This window comes from Paroedura picta, chromosome 3 (genome assembly GCF_049243985.1).
Source record: "Paroedura picta isolate Pp20150507F chromosome 3, Ppicta_v3.0, whole genome shotgun sequence".
NCBI classification, from domain to species: Eukaryota; Metazoa; Chordata; class Lepidosauria; order Squamata; family Gekkonidae; genus Paroedura; species Paroedura picta.
The window spans coordinates 135,316,090-135,330,918 of record NC_135371.1 but is presented as its reverse complement, the minus strand read 5'-3'; the positions used below and the strand labels follow the sequence as shown (position 1 = coordinate 135,330,918).

At 43.6% G+C, this 14,829-nt stretch overlaps 1 protein-coding gene across 1 annotated transcript; it reads right to left on the bottom strand.

The window, feature by feature from the left end:
* Positions 1-6,787: 6,787 nt before the first annotated feature.
* PPP1R27 (protein phosphatase 1 regulatory subunit 27) lies at positions 6,788-10,276 on the bottom strand. The gene is made up of 3 exons (XM_077328076.1): positions 9,819-10,276; positions 8,716-8,866; positions 6,788-7,567 (listed from the first exon to the last, which is right to left on the bottom strand). The coding sequence occupies exons 1-3, from the start codon at positions 9,994-9,996 to the stop codon at positions 7,444-7,446; spliced, it is 453 nt and encodes a 150-aa protein (XP_077184191.1). The 5' UTR covers positions 9,997-10,276; the 3' UTR covers positions 6,788-7,443.
* Between the last annotated feature and the right edge of the window lie 4,553 nt (positions 10,277-14,829).

The following is a 14,829-nucleotide window of genomic DNA, read 5'->3' as shown; positions in this document are numbered from 1 at the left end:
TAAACATACAGCAGTACTGCAAAAAAGTGGGTGTTTTACAGACACTCAAGAAAAATATTTTTTAAATGAAAAAGTGGAACTCCCACACCTTTATTAATTCTTACCAGGCCAAGATGCTGTTGGAACACTCTGGGACAAGCTAGAATGGGCATTAAACAAACAATAGTACCTCAAAAAAAAGTGGGATGTGTTAAAGGCACTCCAGAACAACAGTTTGGAAATCCAAACACAGAAATATTCTTGCACTTATATTAACATATTTGGGACTAAAATACCTCAGGAACACCATGGAACAGGCTGGAATAACCATTAAACAAACCACAGTACCTAAAAAAACAGTGGGATGCATTTAAGGCACTCCAGAACAATATTTTGGAAATCAAAACACACAAATATTGTCCACAGATTAACCCTTTCCAGGACAAAATGCCTCCAAAATGAGGGGGAGGGGAGGAAGTGTTCCACAGTTAAGTGGCTGCATTCCAACTTGAGCAGAGAGGTGCTGGGTAGTTCCAGATGCCAAAATAAAGTAAGAGGGGTAGGACCCAGTGAAGGACCAGATACAGGGGAAGTACAGAGGCACTGGGATACCAATATGGCAAATCAAATGTACAAAAATGACTTTTATGGAGTCTTCAAACTTCCATTCTTCTTTATTCTTTTATATAAATCCCAACGTGTTTTGCTCTTTGGCTTTATCAAGGGACTTAAATTTTCATATTTTGAAAAACAACTTTGGTATATAGAAGTAATCTAATAGAGAGTAAGATAGTTTCAAGTATTGCTATTCATAGCTAAGGGTGTTCCAGACGCATTGCATATTTTGAAAAATAACTTTGGTATAGAGAAGTAATCTAACAGAGGGTAAGATAGTTTCAACAATTGCTATTCCCTGGAAATTGCATTTTGGCCAGGAAAGTAAATAAGGTGTGAGAGTTCCACTTTTTAATTTCTAAAATATTGTTCTCAAGTGTCTATCAAGCAACCCTCTGTTTTTTGTGGTACTCTTGTTCGTTTAATGCCCATTCCAGCCCATTCTAGGCCTTTAGAATCATAGAACTATACCGTTGGAAAGGATTTCCATGGTCATCTAATCCAACTCCCTACAGAATATAGGAAATTCAGAACTATCTGCCCAACACAGTGACCCCACAGTTCCATGCCCAGATGATGCCCCCCCAAAAGAAAAAACCCAGACTCTCTAGCCAGTCTGGTCTGGAAGAAATTCACCTCCTGACCCCAAAGGGTGGTTGGCATTTCCCTGGGCATGCAAGAAAGGGCCTCAAGAGCCATGCATGGATACAGTCTCTACTGTCCAGCCACTTACAGTCTGCCTAAATTCACAGAATCAGCATTTTTGTGAGATGTGGTAACCGCTAACCACTGCTTAAAACCTTCCAAGGAAAGTTATAGAACCACCTAACAGAAATAGGATCCATACCACATTTTACCAACTTGTCAACAAGAATCTCATCCAAGTCCTCTGCCTAGCCTGGTAGTCTATAGCAGACCCTCACAATAATACCAGAATTATTTCATACTCCTTTTATTTTACCCGAAGACTCTTTACTGAACTTCCGTGCTCAGATACATGTACTTCCTCACAAGTGTACACATTCTTAACATATACCGCCACTCCTCCTCCCTTTTTTATTTGTCCCTTTTAAAGAAGTTGTAACCCTCAATCCTAATATTCTAATCATGAGTGTTATTCCACCAAGTTTCTGTAATGCCTATTAGGTCATTATTTATTTATTTATTTTTCACATTTATATACTGCCCTCCCCGAAGGCTCAGGGCGGTTCCCTTCCTTCCATAGTTCCCTTCCTTTATTAGGACCTCTAGTTCTTCCTGCTTGTTTCCCATACTCTTTGCATTAGTGTAGAGACATTGTAAAAATCTTTCATTCTTATGTCCCAGGGTTTTAGTTTTGAATTTACATGTAAGTTAATGGTTCCCTGCATATGTGCTATTTCCTGTAATCTACAGTTATTGTCATCAAACTAGGTTTTGAATATATGTCTCACTCCCGCCATTAGATTTAGTTTACCCTGTCCCTGAAAATAGGAATCATTGGAGTACATATACAAGGAGAGAGTGAGTAAACAGCATCATGAATATCCAACAAATATGCAGCAAAAGATGTTTAGCCGATCCAAGAGCCTTGCTAGAATAACAAACTGAGTTCATCAGTCCTTTGTGAATGGAAATTGAACCCAAAGGACTGGTGAACTCAGTTTGTTATTCTAGCAAGGCTCTTGGATCGGCTAAACAACTTTTGCTGCATATTTGTTGCATTTCTTCATGATGCTGTTTACTAATTTACTGCTAATTTCCTCTCTTCTTTTATCTGTACTCTGATTTCTGTTTTATTGTCTGAGGAAGTGTGTATGCGCACAAAAGCTCACACCTTGAATAAAATTTTGTGGGTCTTAAAGGTGCCATTGGACTCATACAAAAACATCCTGCCCCTCCATGCCAATTTACCTGTCTTATAAATACTGGATTTAAGCTGTGTCCTCTGGAACCTTTAAAATGTACATTGAACCAGGAAATAGATTGCTTCTGCTTTTTGTGATATAGTTGTCTGGGTTGGTCTGTGGTGTTTAGGGTTAAGTCAGAAAGGGTAATAAAACTGATTGATTTTATTATTTGTCAATTTCCCCACCCCAAGCACACATGAATACAGAGTGGCCTGTGAAAATGAATTCAAAAGTTAAACTTGATCTTTATTGACCAGCATCTAAATGACCTTGAACTATTCTTGGGAGAGAGGGGAAAGTGGGGAGGGGGAGAAGAACCTTGCCAGTTTACTATAACTCCAACTATAGCTCTTCTGCTAGGGTTCCAAGAATTTCCTGGTAAACTTATCTAAATTTAACAAATGCTTACCCACTCTGCAGATGTCCTGGGCAACCATCCTATGAGTGGGTCACCAACTGCCTGGTGAAAAACTGTCTTGTCCCTTTAATACAGACTCAATAGGATGTTATTTACCAGATGATACTATTTACCCTCTATGCCTTGAAAAGTGTCAAGTGCCCATTGCCACACATTAAGCTTCTGTTAAAGGGGCAGGATGAGAAAGGCATGAGAAAGGCAGGATTAGAGGAGTCACAAATTGGGATCAAGATTGCAGGGAGAAATATCAACAACCTCAGATATGCAGATGATACCACTCTAATGGCAGAAAGTGAAGAGGAACTAAAGAGCCTGTTGATGCGGGTGAAGGAGGAGAGTGCAAAAGTTGGCTTGAAACTCAACATCAAGAAAACAAAGATCATGGCATCCGGCTCTCTCAATTCGTGGCAAATTGATGGGCCAAGATCACTGCAGATGGGGACTACAGCAAAGAAATTAAAAGACGCTTGCTCCTGGGGAGGAAAGCTATGGCAAATCTAGACAGCATCCTAAAGAGCAGAGACATCACCCTGCCAACAAAAGTGCGTTTAGTCAAGGCTATGGTATTCCCAGTTGCAATGTATGGCTGCGAAAGTTGGACCATAAGGAAGGCCGAGCGTCAAAGAATTGAGGCTTTTGAACTCTGGTGTTGGAGAAGACTCTTGCGAGTCCCTTGGACTGCAAGGCGAACAAACCGGTCAGTCCTAGAGGAGATCAGCCCTGACTGCTCCTTAGAAGGCCAGATCCTGAAGATGAAACTCAAATACTTTGGCCACCTCATGAGAAGGAAAGACGCCCTGGAGAAGAGCCTAATGCTGGGAAAGATCGAGGGCAAAAGAAATAGGGGACGACAGAGAATGAGGTGGCTGGATGGAGTCACTGAAGCAGTACGTTCAAACTTAAATGGACTCCGGGGAATAGTAGAGGACAGAAAGGCCTGGAGGATCATTGTCCATGGGGTCGCAATGGGTCGGACATGACTTAGCACCTAACAACAATGCCAAAGGGGCAGGACATTTTTCTCCAGGCTTGTTGGCAGCCTTTCCTATAAGTAACATGTCAGGCTGCAATTGGCATTTATTTTCAGTCCTAGTAGTTGTGCATTTAAAAAGTCAAAATTTTGTGATAGTAATGCAAGTTTATTTCATATTTGCTTATTATGCATAATCTTTCCTGCTTTTAAGTGGGTAGCTGTGTTGGTCAGAAGCAGCACAATAAAACAAAATCAGAGTCCAGTGGCACCTTTAAGACCAACAAAGATTTATTCAAGGCGTGAGCTTGTGAGTGCAAGCACTCTTCCTGCTTTGCATAAAGTAACACAACTGGAGAGCACCCACGTATCCAATTAGGAAGATGCAGTTCATAGCTCTTAAAAGCCATCTTTACATCTGAACAATCAAGAGCATTTGACCTTTCACCAAGAAATATGCTTTCTAATTCTCTCTGACCCTGGTTGTTTGCCAAGTTATTACTAAAGCCAGTTCAAATCATTTTGAAGGAGCAGGGCTTTCTATAATAGAGCTTTAACAATACAGTTTCAAGCATGGAGTTACAGCCTTTTTAGTGCAATTATTTCAATGGATTTAGAAGAGTCTCACTGTTTAAGATTACATTGCTAGACCAGTAGGATTAACATGGAGTTTTCTGGGGAAGAAAGACACAGAAAGTCCCACACATGAGAATCCTAGTTAATTCCTCTTTTTGCTGTCCTCTGCCTTTCTAAGAAAACTTTTCACTTAGCACCTTACATGTGGTAGTTTCTACAAAAAAAAAATTCAGGTGGCAATCTTTTACTGGAAATAAGGGAAGGTACGACTGGATTTGGGTCCAGTAAGAGCACTGTGGGTAAGGTGGTGCATACATTCCATCCTACAGCATTAGGAAGACAGAAGTTTATGAATGAGAACTTGATTGGAGATTGGACTCTGTTGTATGTTTTTATTTTGTCTTTTGGTACTGATAAAGGATTGCCTCCCTATATGGATATTGATACTGCTAAGGAAGAGACCAAGGGGTCCCATACAGAACTCAATTCAGGGAATTAGATGTACAAGAAGTACTACAGCTTACTCAACCACCAAACTTTGCCATTTTGTTTTCACTTATAACCACTTCTGATTTGGTGACAAACAATGGCACACAGGCATGGCCTCTCAGTGTGCCAACATCTTCATGGCAGACTTAGAGCAATGCTTTCACACCTCTCTTATACCTGTGATTAATTGATTATACATTTATCATCTGGACACATGGTGAAGAAGCCCTGGATACTTTCCACCAGGCATATAATGACTTTCACCCCACCATCAACCTGACAATGAACCAATCTATGTAAGAAATACATTTTCTACTACTGTAAAAATAAACAATGGATGCCTAGAGACCACCTTATACTAGAAACCTACTGGCCAACAAACATATCTTCGTGCCTTTAGCTACCATCCTAAACATACCGAACGATCCATTGTATACAACCAGCCTCTATGCTACAACCACAGCTGCTCCAATCCTTCAGACAGAAATTCTCACCTGAAGGATCTACAACAAACCTTCTTGGAACTAACGTACCCAATCAATGAGCTCAAGAAACAGATTAACAAAGCCAGAAGGATACCCAGAAAAAACTTGTTAGAAGACGGGTCCAAAAGAGGCAATAATAGATCGCTACCAGTTACCTATATGGTTACATATAGCTGTCAACTCAAAACAGTCCAGTGCATCATCAGTGACTTACAACCTCTACTGTAAAATGACAGTTCTTTATCACAAGTACTGGGGGCAAACCTTTTCTTACACACAGACAACTCCCCAATCTCAACTCACCCACAACAATGCAACATCTAGTTTGAACATGGGCACTGGTACCAGGGCTTGCAGTAAACCCAGATGCCAACTTTGCTGCCTCATACACTCCAATAACACAGTCACTGAACTTAACGTCATCTACACCATCAAAGATTTATTCACATGTCCATCTTCTAACATTGTATATGCCATGAAATGCCAACAATGCCCTTCTGTTCTCAACACAGGACAAACAGGTCATATCCACCAAAGAATAAATGGACACGTCTGACATAAACAAAAAATATTACAGGACAGAGAAATCTGTAGGGGAATACTTCAACCATCCAAGATATTCAATAAGGGATCTTAGAGTAGCTGTTTTATTTGAAATAAACTTCAAGAACTGACTGGGAAGGGAGATTGCAGAGATGCAAGTTATTGTAACACTCAAAACAAAGGAATTCCCAGGACTCAACAGGAACATTGGTTTCTTATCTCCCTACATATGCTAACCTCATTCAAGTATCTTACAATCCTTCATTTTATTTGGAACAATGAGACTAACGTGATGTGAGTAATGTAATATAATTTAGAATCTAACACTCTAGTTTCAGGACAGGAGAGCAAACTCAGCGCTGCTTGTCACTTGTGGGGATGCTTCTACGCTTGGGTGGAGACTGGTGGGGCTAGCAACAAGTCTCTCTTAATTACTTCTTTTCACAACTGGTAAAGTGTGTGCCATTAATCATTAACCTTAACATTTCTATTCCACCTATATTTTTGTGAATGGCAATTGACCCGAAGGATTGATGTGTTATTGTAGCAAGGAATTATTATTTTGCATAATTATGGATGTCTACATGAAACTGTTTACAAATTTGCTACTAATTTATTCTCTCCTTATATATCTGTACTCTTATGATCCCTGTTCCATTGTCTGAAGAAGTGTGCATGCACACAAAAGCACACACTTTGAATAAACCTTTGTTGGGCTTAAAGGTGCCATTGGACTCAAATCTTGTTCTGCTACTTTAGACCAACATGGCTACCCACCTGAAGCTATCCATTTGAGCAAATAGAAGGAAGAAAAATACAAGAGTTTAGGAATTACTTTATTGTAAAAATAAAAGACTGTTTCAGAATCACATAAAAATACAGTAGAAAAGCAAGTCTAGGATATGCAAACATGGAAAATAAGACTTTATACACAACAGTGCTTGGTTTGTCCATATTTACAACAATAAAATACCAGCTTGAAGTTGGATCTGTTTTCTCTGTAGGATATTGTATAAGGATTCTTCTAGAGTGGCAGCAGCTCTCAGTGTGGCGAAGATTCAACATCAGAGTAAACGCAAATGAGTATTATAAAATATATGCTTGTACAAATTGCTATCCAGTCCGGTTCGACACATAACCAACGTTGCTAACCTCTTGCACAATAATGACAGGAGGACTTGCATGCCCTCTTCATTATAACCATCTTAGTCAAAGCCTGACCCCAGCAGGTACCAAGATGTGGGCCATAAGAAAGATATACTTCACTTTGAATGGGATATCCCAAGCATACCTTTAAGTAGCCAGTCTTTCACACACATATTACAACCAAACAGTGCCTTCTTTTATAGGTCATAGTTCCCCTAGCCAGCCTAGCAGGGAATCATGTCAACTTTACCAGCCACCTTTTGGCACTCAGCAGATCTTCCCTGCCTGCCACAGAGACTGGATTCCATGTAGTAAAGGACTGAAGATATAAATTCAGTCCATTCGAGCTGCTTTGAAAAGCTCCACAAGGTCCTTATATTCAGGGTCAATGAGGTCAGATGGTTTCTCCCCTTCGTCATTGGTGACATCTAGATGGGCTCCCAGAGAGATGAGGTATCTGATATCAAAGAAAAAAGAGATGAGGAGAGGCAAGGGTGATAGAAAATGCAACAGCAGAGCGTGACCTGACCTTTTCCAATTAAAGAAAGCAGCACTACCACTGCAGTCATCATATTTTGCAGAAAACTAGGGGAGGCCCTGGTGATTGAAATAGTAATGGCAGTGCCACAAGAAATTATTATATTCCTATCAGAGCTCAAGTTAACAGCTGCCAAATCCCTCCTTTATAGTCGTATCAACTGATAGTACAAGTATGAAGAGAATTGTTAGTGTGCTCTGGGTTGAACACAGAAACAGCATCTATTTCTGCAGTTACACTGGCAGAAAAACTGCCGCCAGAATCATGGAAATACTGAATAGGAAGATTCATACTAACTTTTCCCTGTGTATTGGTTTGCAAAATTGTATGGAGGTTGTGAACTGGCACAGCCTTCAGGGTTGCTAACCTCCAGGTAGGGTCTAGATATTTCCCCTGGAAAGAAATGGCTTTTTGGAGAAAGGACCCCATAGCATTATGTTCCTAGGCTTGCCAGCTCTGGGCTGTGGAAAATCTGGAGACTTTGGGAATGGAGCCTGAAGGGGATGGGGCTGGGGGGAGGGTATAATGCCATTTTCTCCAGGGGAACAGTTGTTTGGAGATGTGCTGTAGTTTACGAGGGATACCCTGGAGGCTGGCATCCATACATCCCATTGAGGTCCCTCTCTAAACACTACCCCAAATCTCCAAGAATTTCCCAGCTCAGAAATGGTAATGCTAGGCCAGATTAATCACCAGCCAGGGCTGGCCTGAATCAGGGGTGGGAGCAGGGAAAGGGTTCCTGTGCCCCCCCCCCTCCCTCTCATGCTCACTGCTGGGCTCTGCTTGCATTTCCCTTCCCTTATTTGCTGGCAAACCCTCCAACTGCCTGCACACTCTTTCGTGATGATTGGCTGCCTCAAGGTATGCTGACTCTAGCTCTGTCATCACATACCCACACCCGTTCTGATCTAGCAGACGCTGGTTTTTCAGGATCTCAAGTCTCAGTTGAGCAAAATAACTTCCCATTTTATTGACCATGAGACCAGCAGACTGGTGGCCAGGAGATGGCACGGTTGGATGAGAGGCTCTAGTTTAGAAAAGAGGTTTGACAAACTGGCATCTCTGACCTTGCAATGTCAGCATGGCCATCACTACAGGCCATGTGCAGTGGTGTCCAGCCGTCCTCATCTTTCTGATGGATGTCAGCACCATATTTCACCAAGAGCTTAACACAATCAAGATTTCCAGTAAGTACAGCTTCATGGAGGGCAGCCATACCTAACAGGAAAGGGAATAGATCAGCGAAACTAATGGAACCCAGCAATGAGGTCCCAGGAAGAAATAATGCACAACATTTCACAGCAGGAATCTATAGTGTTAAAATGGTGGCAAGGAAGTCCAAGAGACAGTAAATCCACAGACGAAGAGAGGAGAGGCCTGGGAATTAAGGAAAGAAATAACCCTGCTACTCAGGAATATTTTTTTCACTAAACAGGGCTGGGACCTTGATCTTATCTGAAAAACAAATGTGGCTCCTGTTATTCTAGAAGTCTTGTGGAGGAGAATTAACTTGGCCAGGGAGGATATAGGAGGGGTTGGATTAAAGTCCTCTGTGTGGACAAACAAAAGTCAGGATTCTTTGAATTAGAGCTGAATCTAGGAGCTTTTTGGATAATTACATTTTTAAACCATTAATTGAGGCCAGCATCCAGTACTGGGATTCTTTGCGACAGGATTCTGTGATCTTTTATAAGGGGGTGATAAACCGCACCAATACATAAGCACAACATTCATACCGCCTATATATTTGGACACAACAGCTGCAACTTGTACAGTTATGAAACAAAATTTCACGATATAGTTTTTCACAGCATGGCAAGAGGACAGGGCTCCCTGGGACAATAATCCAATTTTGGAACCATTTCACCCCTCCCAAGTTTCTTGTCCAGGAACTACTTTTATTTGCTTGCTCATCCTGTCATAGAATCATGGTTGTATCATATTCTTAAGTAGTTCCCAGCTCCGAGGTAATAACTAAGATGATTCCTCTAAAGGAACCCAGGTTGTCTACTTGCCTATATTAGCGCTATTATATAAAGGAGAGCAAAATTAGATACCTCCCTTCCTCAAACAAAAAAAAAAAAGCTGTGATATAGTTTATGACCTACAGCCTGTCTCTGGGATGAGGGAGCTACGAACACTTCATTACTTTCAACCACCGCCTACTTACCAGAGGGATAGATAGTGTCCAAGGTGACTTTCCTGGCACGGATGAAACGCCCCACCTGCTCCAAGTCGCCTTGCCGGATATTGTCCTGGAAGACAACATCATTGGAGAATCGCACAGTCTTCAGGCCCCTTGTGTACCTCCTGTACCTGGGGGGTGCAGCTGGATAGTAATATTTCATGGCAGCAGTGCTATGGACCCAAGAGGAAGAACAAGGAATCTGCAGGGCAAGAATCTGGAGGAACAGTATCCAGGAACAAAAGGAGGCACGCACCCCACAGAAAGAAGCTTCTTTGAAGTGTCAAAATACAATAAGCTCTTGGGTCTGGAATGGTCCTCTCCACCCGAACAACTAAGAAACTGCGGGGGTTGACTGCTAGGGTGTTCCGTCCTTCTCAGAACTTCCCTTGAACAAGACTGCACAGATCCAATGATCTCCTGTTGAGGACTGACTGTCTCCAGTGGTGTCTCCTGTTATATAGTTTCCTCCCAGCTATTTTGAGGATGCTCAGCTCATGCTATTTGCCATGAGATTTTGTAATTGAGCCACCCTGCCCTCCAGCCTCCCCCTTTCGGGCACAAGTTAGAGTCTCAGCTTACAGCCCACCTGTCGATGTGCAACAGCCAACGAGTCAAGACTGTTCCACAGTCTGCATGTGCATAATATGGTACACAGCAGCCTCGAACTTCGCAAAACAGTATTTGCAAAATCCACTATTTGCACCAATTTCTAGAATGCACTGGCAATCATTTAAAAGGTCTTACAGAACTTGACGTACACAGTGAAAGAAACAATTAGGAATCAATAATGTTTAGGAACTAGAAAGTTGCGGTGAAGCAAGCTCTGATCCTGTGAGCTGCACAGCTTTACCATCTATATAAATTCTCTTAATGTGCATAAACAACCTGTGCCTTTAACTATTACATGAAAACCTGGAGGCAAGCATGATGAAAACTCCAGGCCACTGACCATAAATGAAGTTCCTGATGTTCTATAGCTGTTGGCACTCTACAGAAGTTTAAATGCATCATAATGAGGGCTGTCTTTGTGCCAATCAAAGAGAATTTAATCCATGATATTTTTTTTAAAAATCCACCAACTGTATGTGTTTACAGGGGCTGGAAGGAATAAAGAGTTTGGAAAATTAACTTTCACATAATATCAACCCCCCCTACTCCCAAGAGGCTAGAAATTCAGGGACTGGAGCTAGTTTTTTCTATGATCTTGTCCCCTCTCTATTAACACACATCAACTCTCAGTATTCAGTTATTCATAGGAAAATGTTTGGTATTTAACCATTACTATATTTCCCTTGGCTAATTTACAAGTACAATTAGTGTAGAAAACTACCTGTGTAGAAAATTACCTGAAGCTAATCCCTTTTCAGTACTTTTGTGATTAGAACAAGCTACTCACTTCATTATTAAATACAGTAATGAAAAATAGATTTTCTAAAAAACAAAGTTGCATAGATTATTATTTGCTAGTTAGCCATAGGAAAGGAGAAAGCTGTTGAGAACAGGCTCAACACTTGATTTTCCATTTTTCCACACACATATTTGCACACCCATCCTTTAAGTGTGGCAACACTTCTCTATTTAAAAAATATGTTGGAAGTACAGGATGTTGAAGTTTGCACCTGTGAGGTTTCAGCCAATTGCTTTCATTAAGACAATTCCATTTGGAAGAAAGTTTCTTTATTGGAAAGTACAACAATGCTTGCTACCTGAGAGCTTCGCTAAAACCAGTGTTTGTTGGCTGCTGCGCTGCTTTAACCCCCAAATTCCCCCTGCTTCCCTTGTCAGTCCATTTAGGCGTGAAGATTCCAGCAGGTTGCCATCCAGCAGTTAGCAGGAAAGACACAATCACTCCTCAAGGCCCCCGCCAGAGACAGCAGTGCCATAGTAATGGGACAGATTGGGATATTCCCCCACCAACTAGCTAACTCACTACTGTGTGTGATAATTCACACTTAAGACATCTAAGGTAATCAATTACATAGACAGAGAACAGAATCTTTAATCCGCTCCGCAGGAGCGGATTAAATAAAAGAGTAAGGGCTGTTGGGGAGGAGTCCGGGATAAAAACTTGGAGGGCCCAATCAGGAGCCGCAAAGCGGCTCCTGATTGAGCCCTCCAAGTGTCCATCCACGGCCAAGCCACCAATGGGGAGCCGTGCAAAGCACGGCTCCCCATTGGCGGCTTGGCCGGCCAAGTCCTCCGGCACCGCCACTCCTCCATCTTTGGAAAGGAGCAGGGACGCCGCGTCAAAGACGCTGCTCCTTTCCCACCCCGGGGACCCAACATCGCTGGCCGCATTCTCTCGCTGCCTGACAACGCGGGAGCCGCGGAACGCCTCCCAATCTGCCCCCCTCCCACTTCGGGCCCATGCCTCCAGCCACCGCCGTCTTTACCTCACCGCCGCTGATTTTTGCCTGCCCCTGTGCCCAGGAGGGCCTCACAAATGCGCCCGTCCCAGCGCCACCGCTTGCAGCCGCCCCCAGCAATCGCCCGCCTCGCCGCTGGCCCTTGCGGCCGCCAGCCACGCTCCCTTTATTGATCCGGCTGCACCCGCCACGCCTTGCACGCTGCGACACGCTGCTGCCAGTGGCTTCCGGCGCGCCCTCACGGAGCCGTGGACCCACCCCCGCAACAGGTCGCCACGACCAGCCGCCCCACCTGGACGCACCCAGAACCTCGCCGTGCCGCTGCGCAGCTCCAGACACCGAAGCCGCCCGCCCCACGGGGCCAGGTATGCCGCAACTGCCCGGACCACTACACCAGGCCTCGGGTCCAGTCCCGCGATGTATTCGCACTACAGCGGGCTTAGTTTCTAGTAAGGCAATAAAAGAACAAATGGCAAAATAAGGCATGGTTTTGACATCTGACTCCTTCAAACCAAACTCCCCCCCCCCCTCACCCTGAAAAAGCCGTCTCTAGGTAGGCTTTGTGAAAGCCCAGTCTGGAAGCCCACACATGAGCCGTATCGACTCACTCCCCCTCCCGCTCTGGGAATTCTTTCCAGTCCACCAGATACTGCAGCTTGCTGTGATGGACTCCAGAGTCAAGGATCTTGGCCAGTCGGGGTGTTGAGTGCCATCTGTTGGGAAGCAAGGCATTCTTGAGTAGGCTGCTGTGAAAGACACGGTGTACGTTTTAAAATGTCTTTGGAAGGTGAACCTCTATAGTGGCATTGTTAATGATATGCATGATAGGGAGGGGATCAACAAACGTCTTCCCCAGTTTACGTGAGGGTTGCTGGCAGCAGAGGTCCTAAGTAGAAATATACACCAGGTCCCCCATCATGCTAGATCAGGCAGTTGTTTTTTGACAGCCCATTTTTAAAACAACTCCTTGGCCTCACTGAGACTAGTCACTAAGTGCATCCAGGCCCATTGAATCTGTGCTGACCACTCATGTAGGTCTGGGGGCCCGTCCTGGGTGACTTCCCATGTCAGAGTGCACCATCCTGAACACCAGCAAGTCCACGCTGGCATGGACAGCATTGTTGTATGCATACTTGGCAAATGGGAGCAACTCAGTCCGATCAACCTGCTGGTAATTAATGAAGCAGCACAGGTACTGTTCTAGGACCTGATTCATCCATTCAGTTCGACCATTAGTCTTGGGGTGGTAACCAGAACTCAGTACTTGCTCCACCCCAGTGAGCTTCAGGAGCTCCCACCAGAACTTGGCAATGAACTAACCCCCCCCCTCCCCCTCATAAATGGCTTTGACTGGGGCCCTGTACAATCTGAAGGTATGCTGTATAAACAAAGCAGCCAGTTGTTGGGCCATAGATAGAGACGTGCAGGGTAGAAATTGGGCTTATTTTGAAAATAGATCTACCACAACCCCCTGAAAAACATGCCGCCAAGTGGGGGGGGGGTCATCCTATACGCCAGGTGCACTTCAGTTGGGATAGACATAGCTGCCCATAGTACTGTAATGTAATGTAACAAGCTCTATATTTTGAGTGGAAATGTTGGGGGGGTCGTCTTATACGCCCAGTCGTCTTATACGCCGGCAAATACGGTAACCATTTTTCCATGACTGGGAGGTAAGTCCATAATAAAGTCCACGGAGATAACCTACCAGGGTGCTGCAGGGGTCTCCAGGGGCTGAAGAAGTCCCCATCTTTTTGGCAGTGATACAGGTACAGCAGCCTTGCATATAATTGTCAATATTTTCCTACATGGTTACCCCCAAAATTGACATCTGGTCAGGTGCAAACTGCCCAGCAGTGCAATTGTCATGAGACAGTTGTAACACCTTCTTATGAGACCCCTCGGGCACATAGATACGGTCCCCTCGGTAGTATGTGCCCACTCTGCCATCTCTGAGATTTTCACAAACGAAGCATCCCCTTCTAGATCTTGTTGCGCCCAGTTGGGGATGGCCATTGATTTGCCTGCCAATGAAGGCATGGCTCTCACCTTTTGGTTCTGGCTGCAAGTGACTCCCACTAAACCCAGCTGCTCAGGCAAGAAGAGGGTATTGACTATGGCCTCTAGTTATCTGTCATGCTGGGGTAAGTGGAAGTTCTGTTTTCCTAGCAAGTACTTCAAAGTGAATGAGAAGCTGGAGAAGAACTCTGCCCACTGCATTTGTCTGTTAACTTGCAAGGCTGTTTTGATTGGCTGGTTTGGCAGAGAGTTATCATGTGGCTGTGTTTGGATGCTGGGACACAGTTTACTAATGTAACAAGATTAACTTTTGCACAGTATATTCCTACTGTTATGATGGTCAGTTCATGGTCTAAGGAAGAGTGCTTGCACTCGAAAGCTCACGCCTTGAATAAATCTTTGTTGGTCTTAAAGGTGCTACTGGACTCTGATTTTCAGTGCTTGAAAGTTCTTATTGATCTGTCCAGACTTCAAATGGGACAGCAGTCTCCTCTAGCCAATGCCACCAAGTGGTTAGGATCATCTTAATGGCAGCCACTTCCTTCTCCCAAATTGCCCTATTCAGTTCAGTGTCATTAAACCTTTTAGATAGGTAAGCACAAGGGTAC

Coding starts and splice junctions, on each gene's coding strand:
- PPP1R27 (XM_077328076.1), bottom strand. CDS start 9,996: ATGAAATATTACTATCCAGCTGCACCCCCCAGGTACAGGAGGTACACA. Junction 8,867..9,818: donor GGACACTATCTATCCCTCTG/GTAAGTAGGCGG, acceptor CTTTCCTGTTAG/GTATGGCTGCCCTCCATGAA. Junction 7,568..8,715: donor GGCCATGCTGACATTGCAAG/GTCAGAGATGCC, acceptor CTTTGATATCAG/ATACCTCATCTCTCTGGGAG.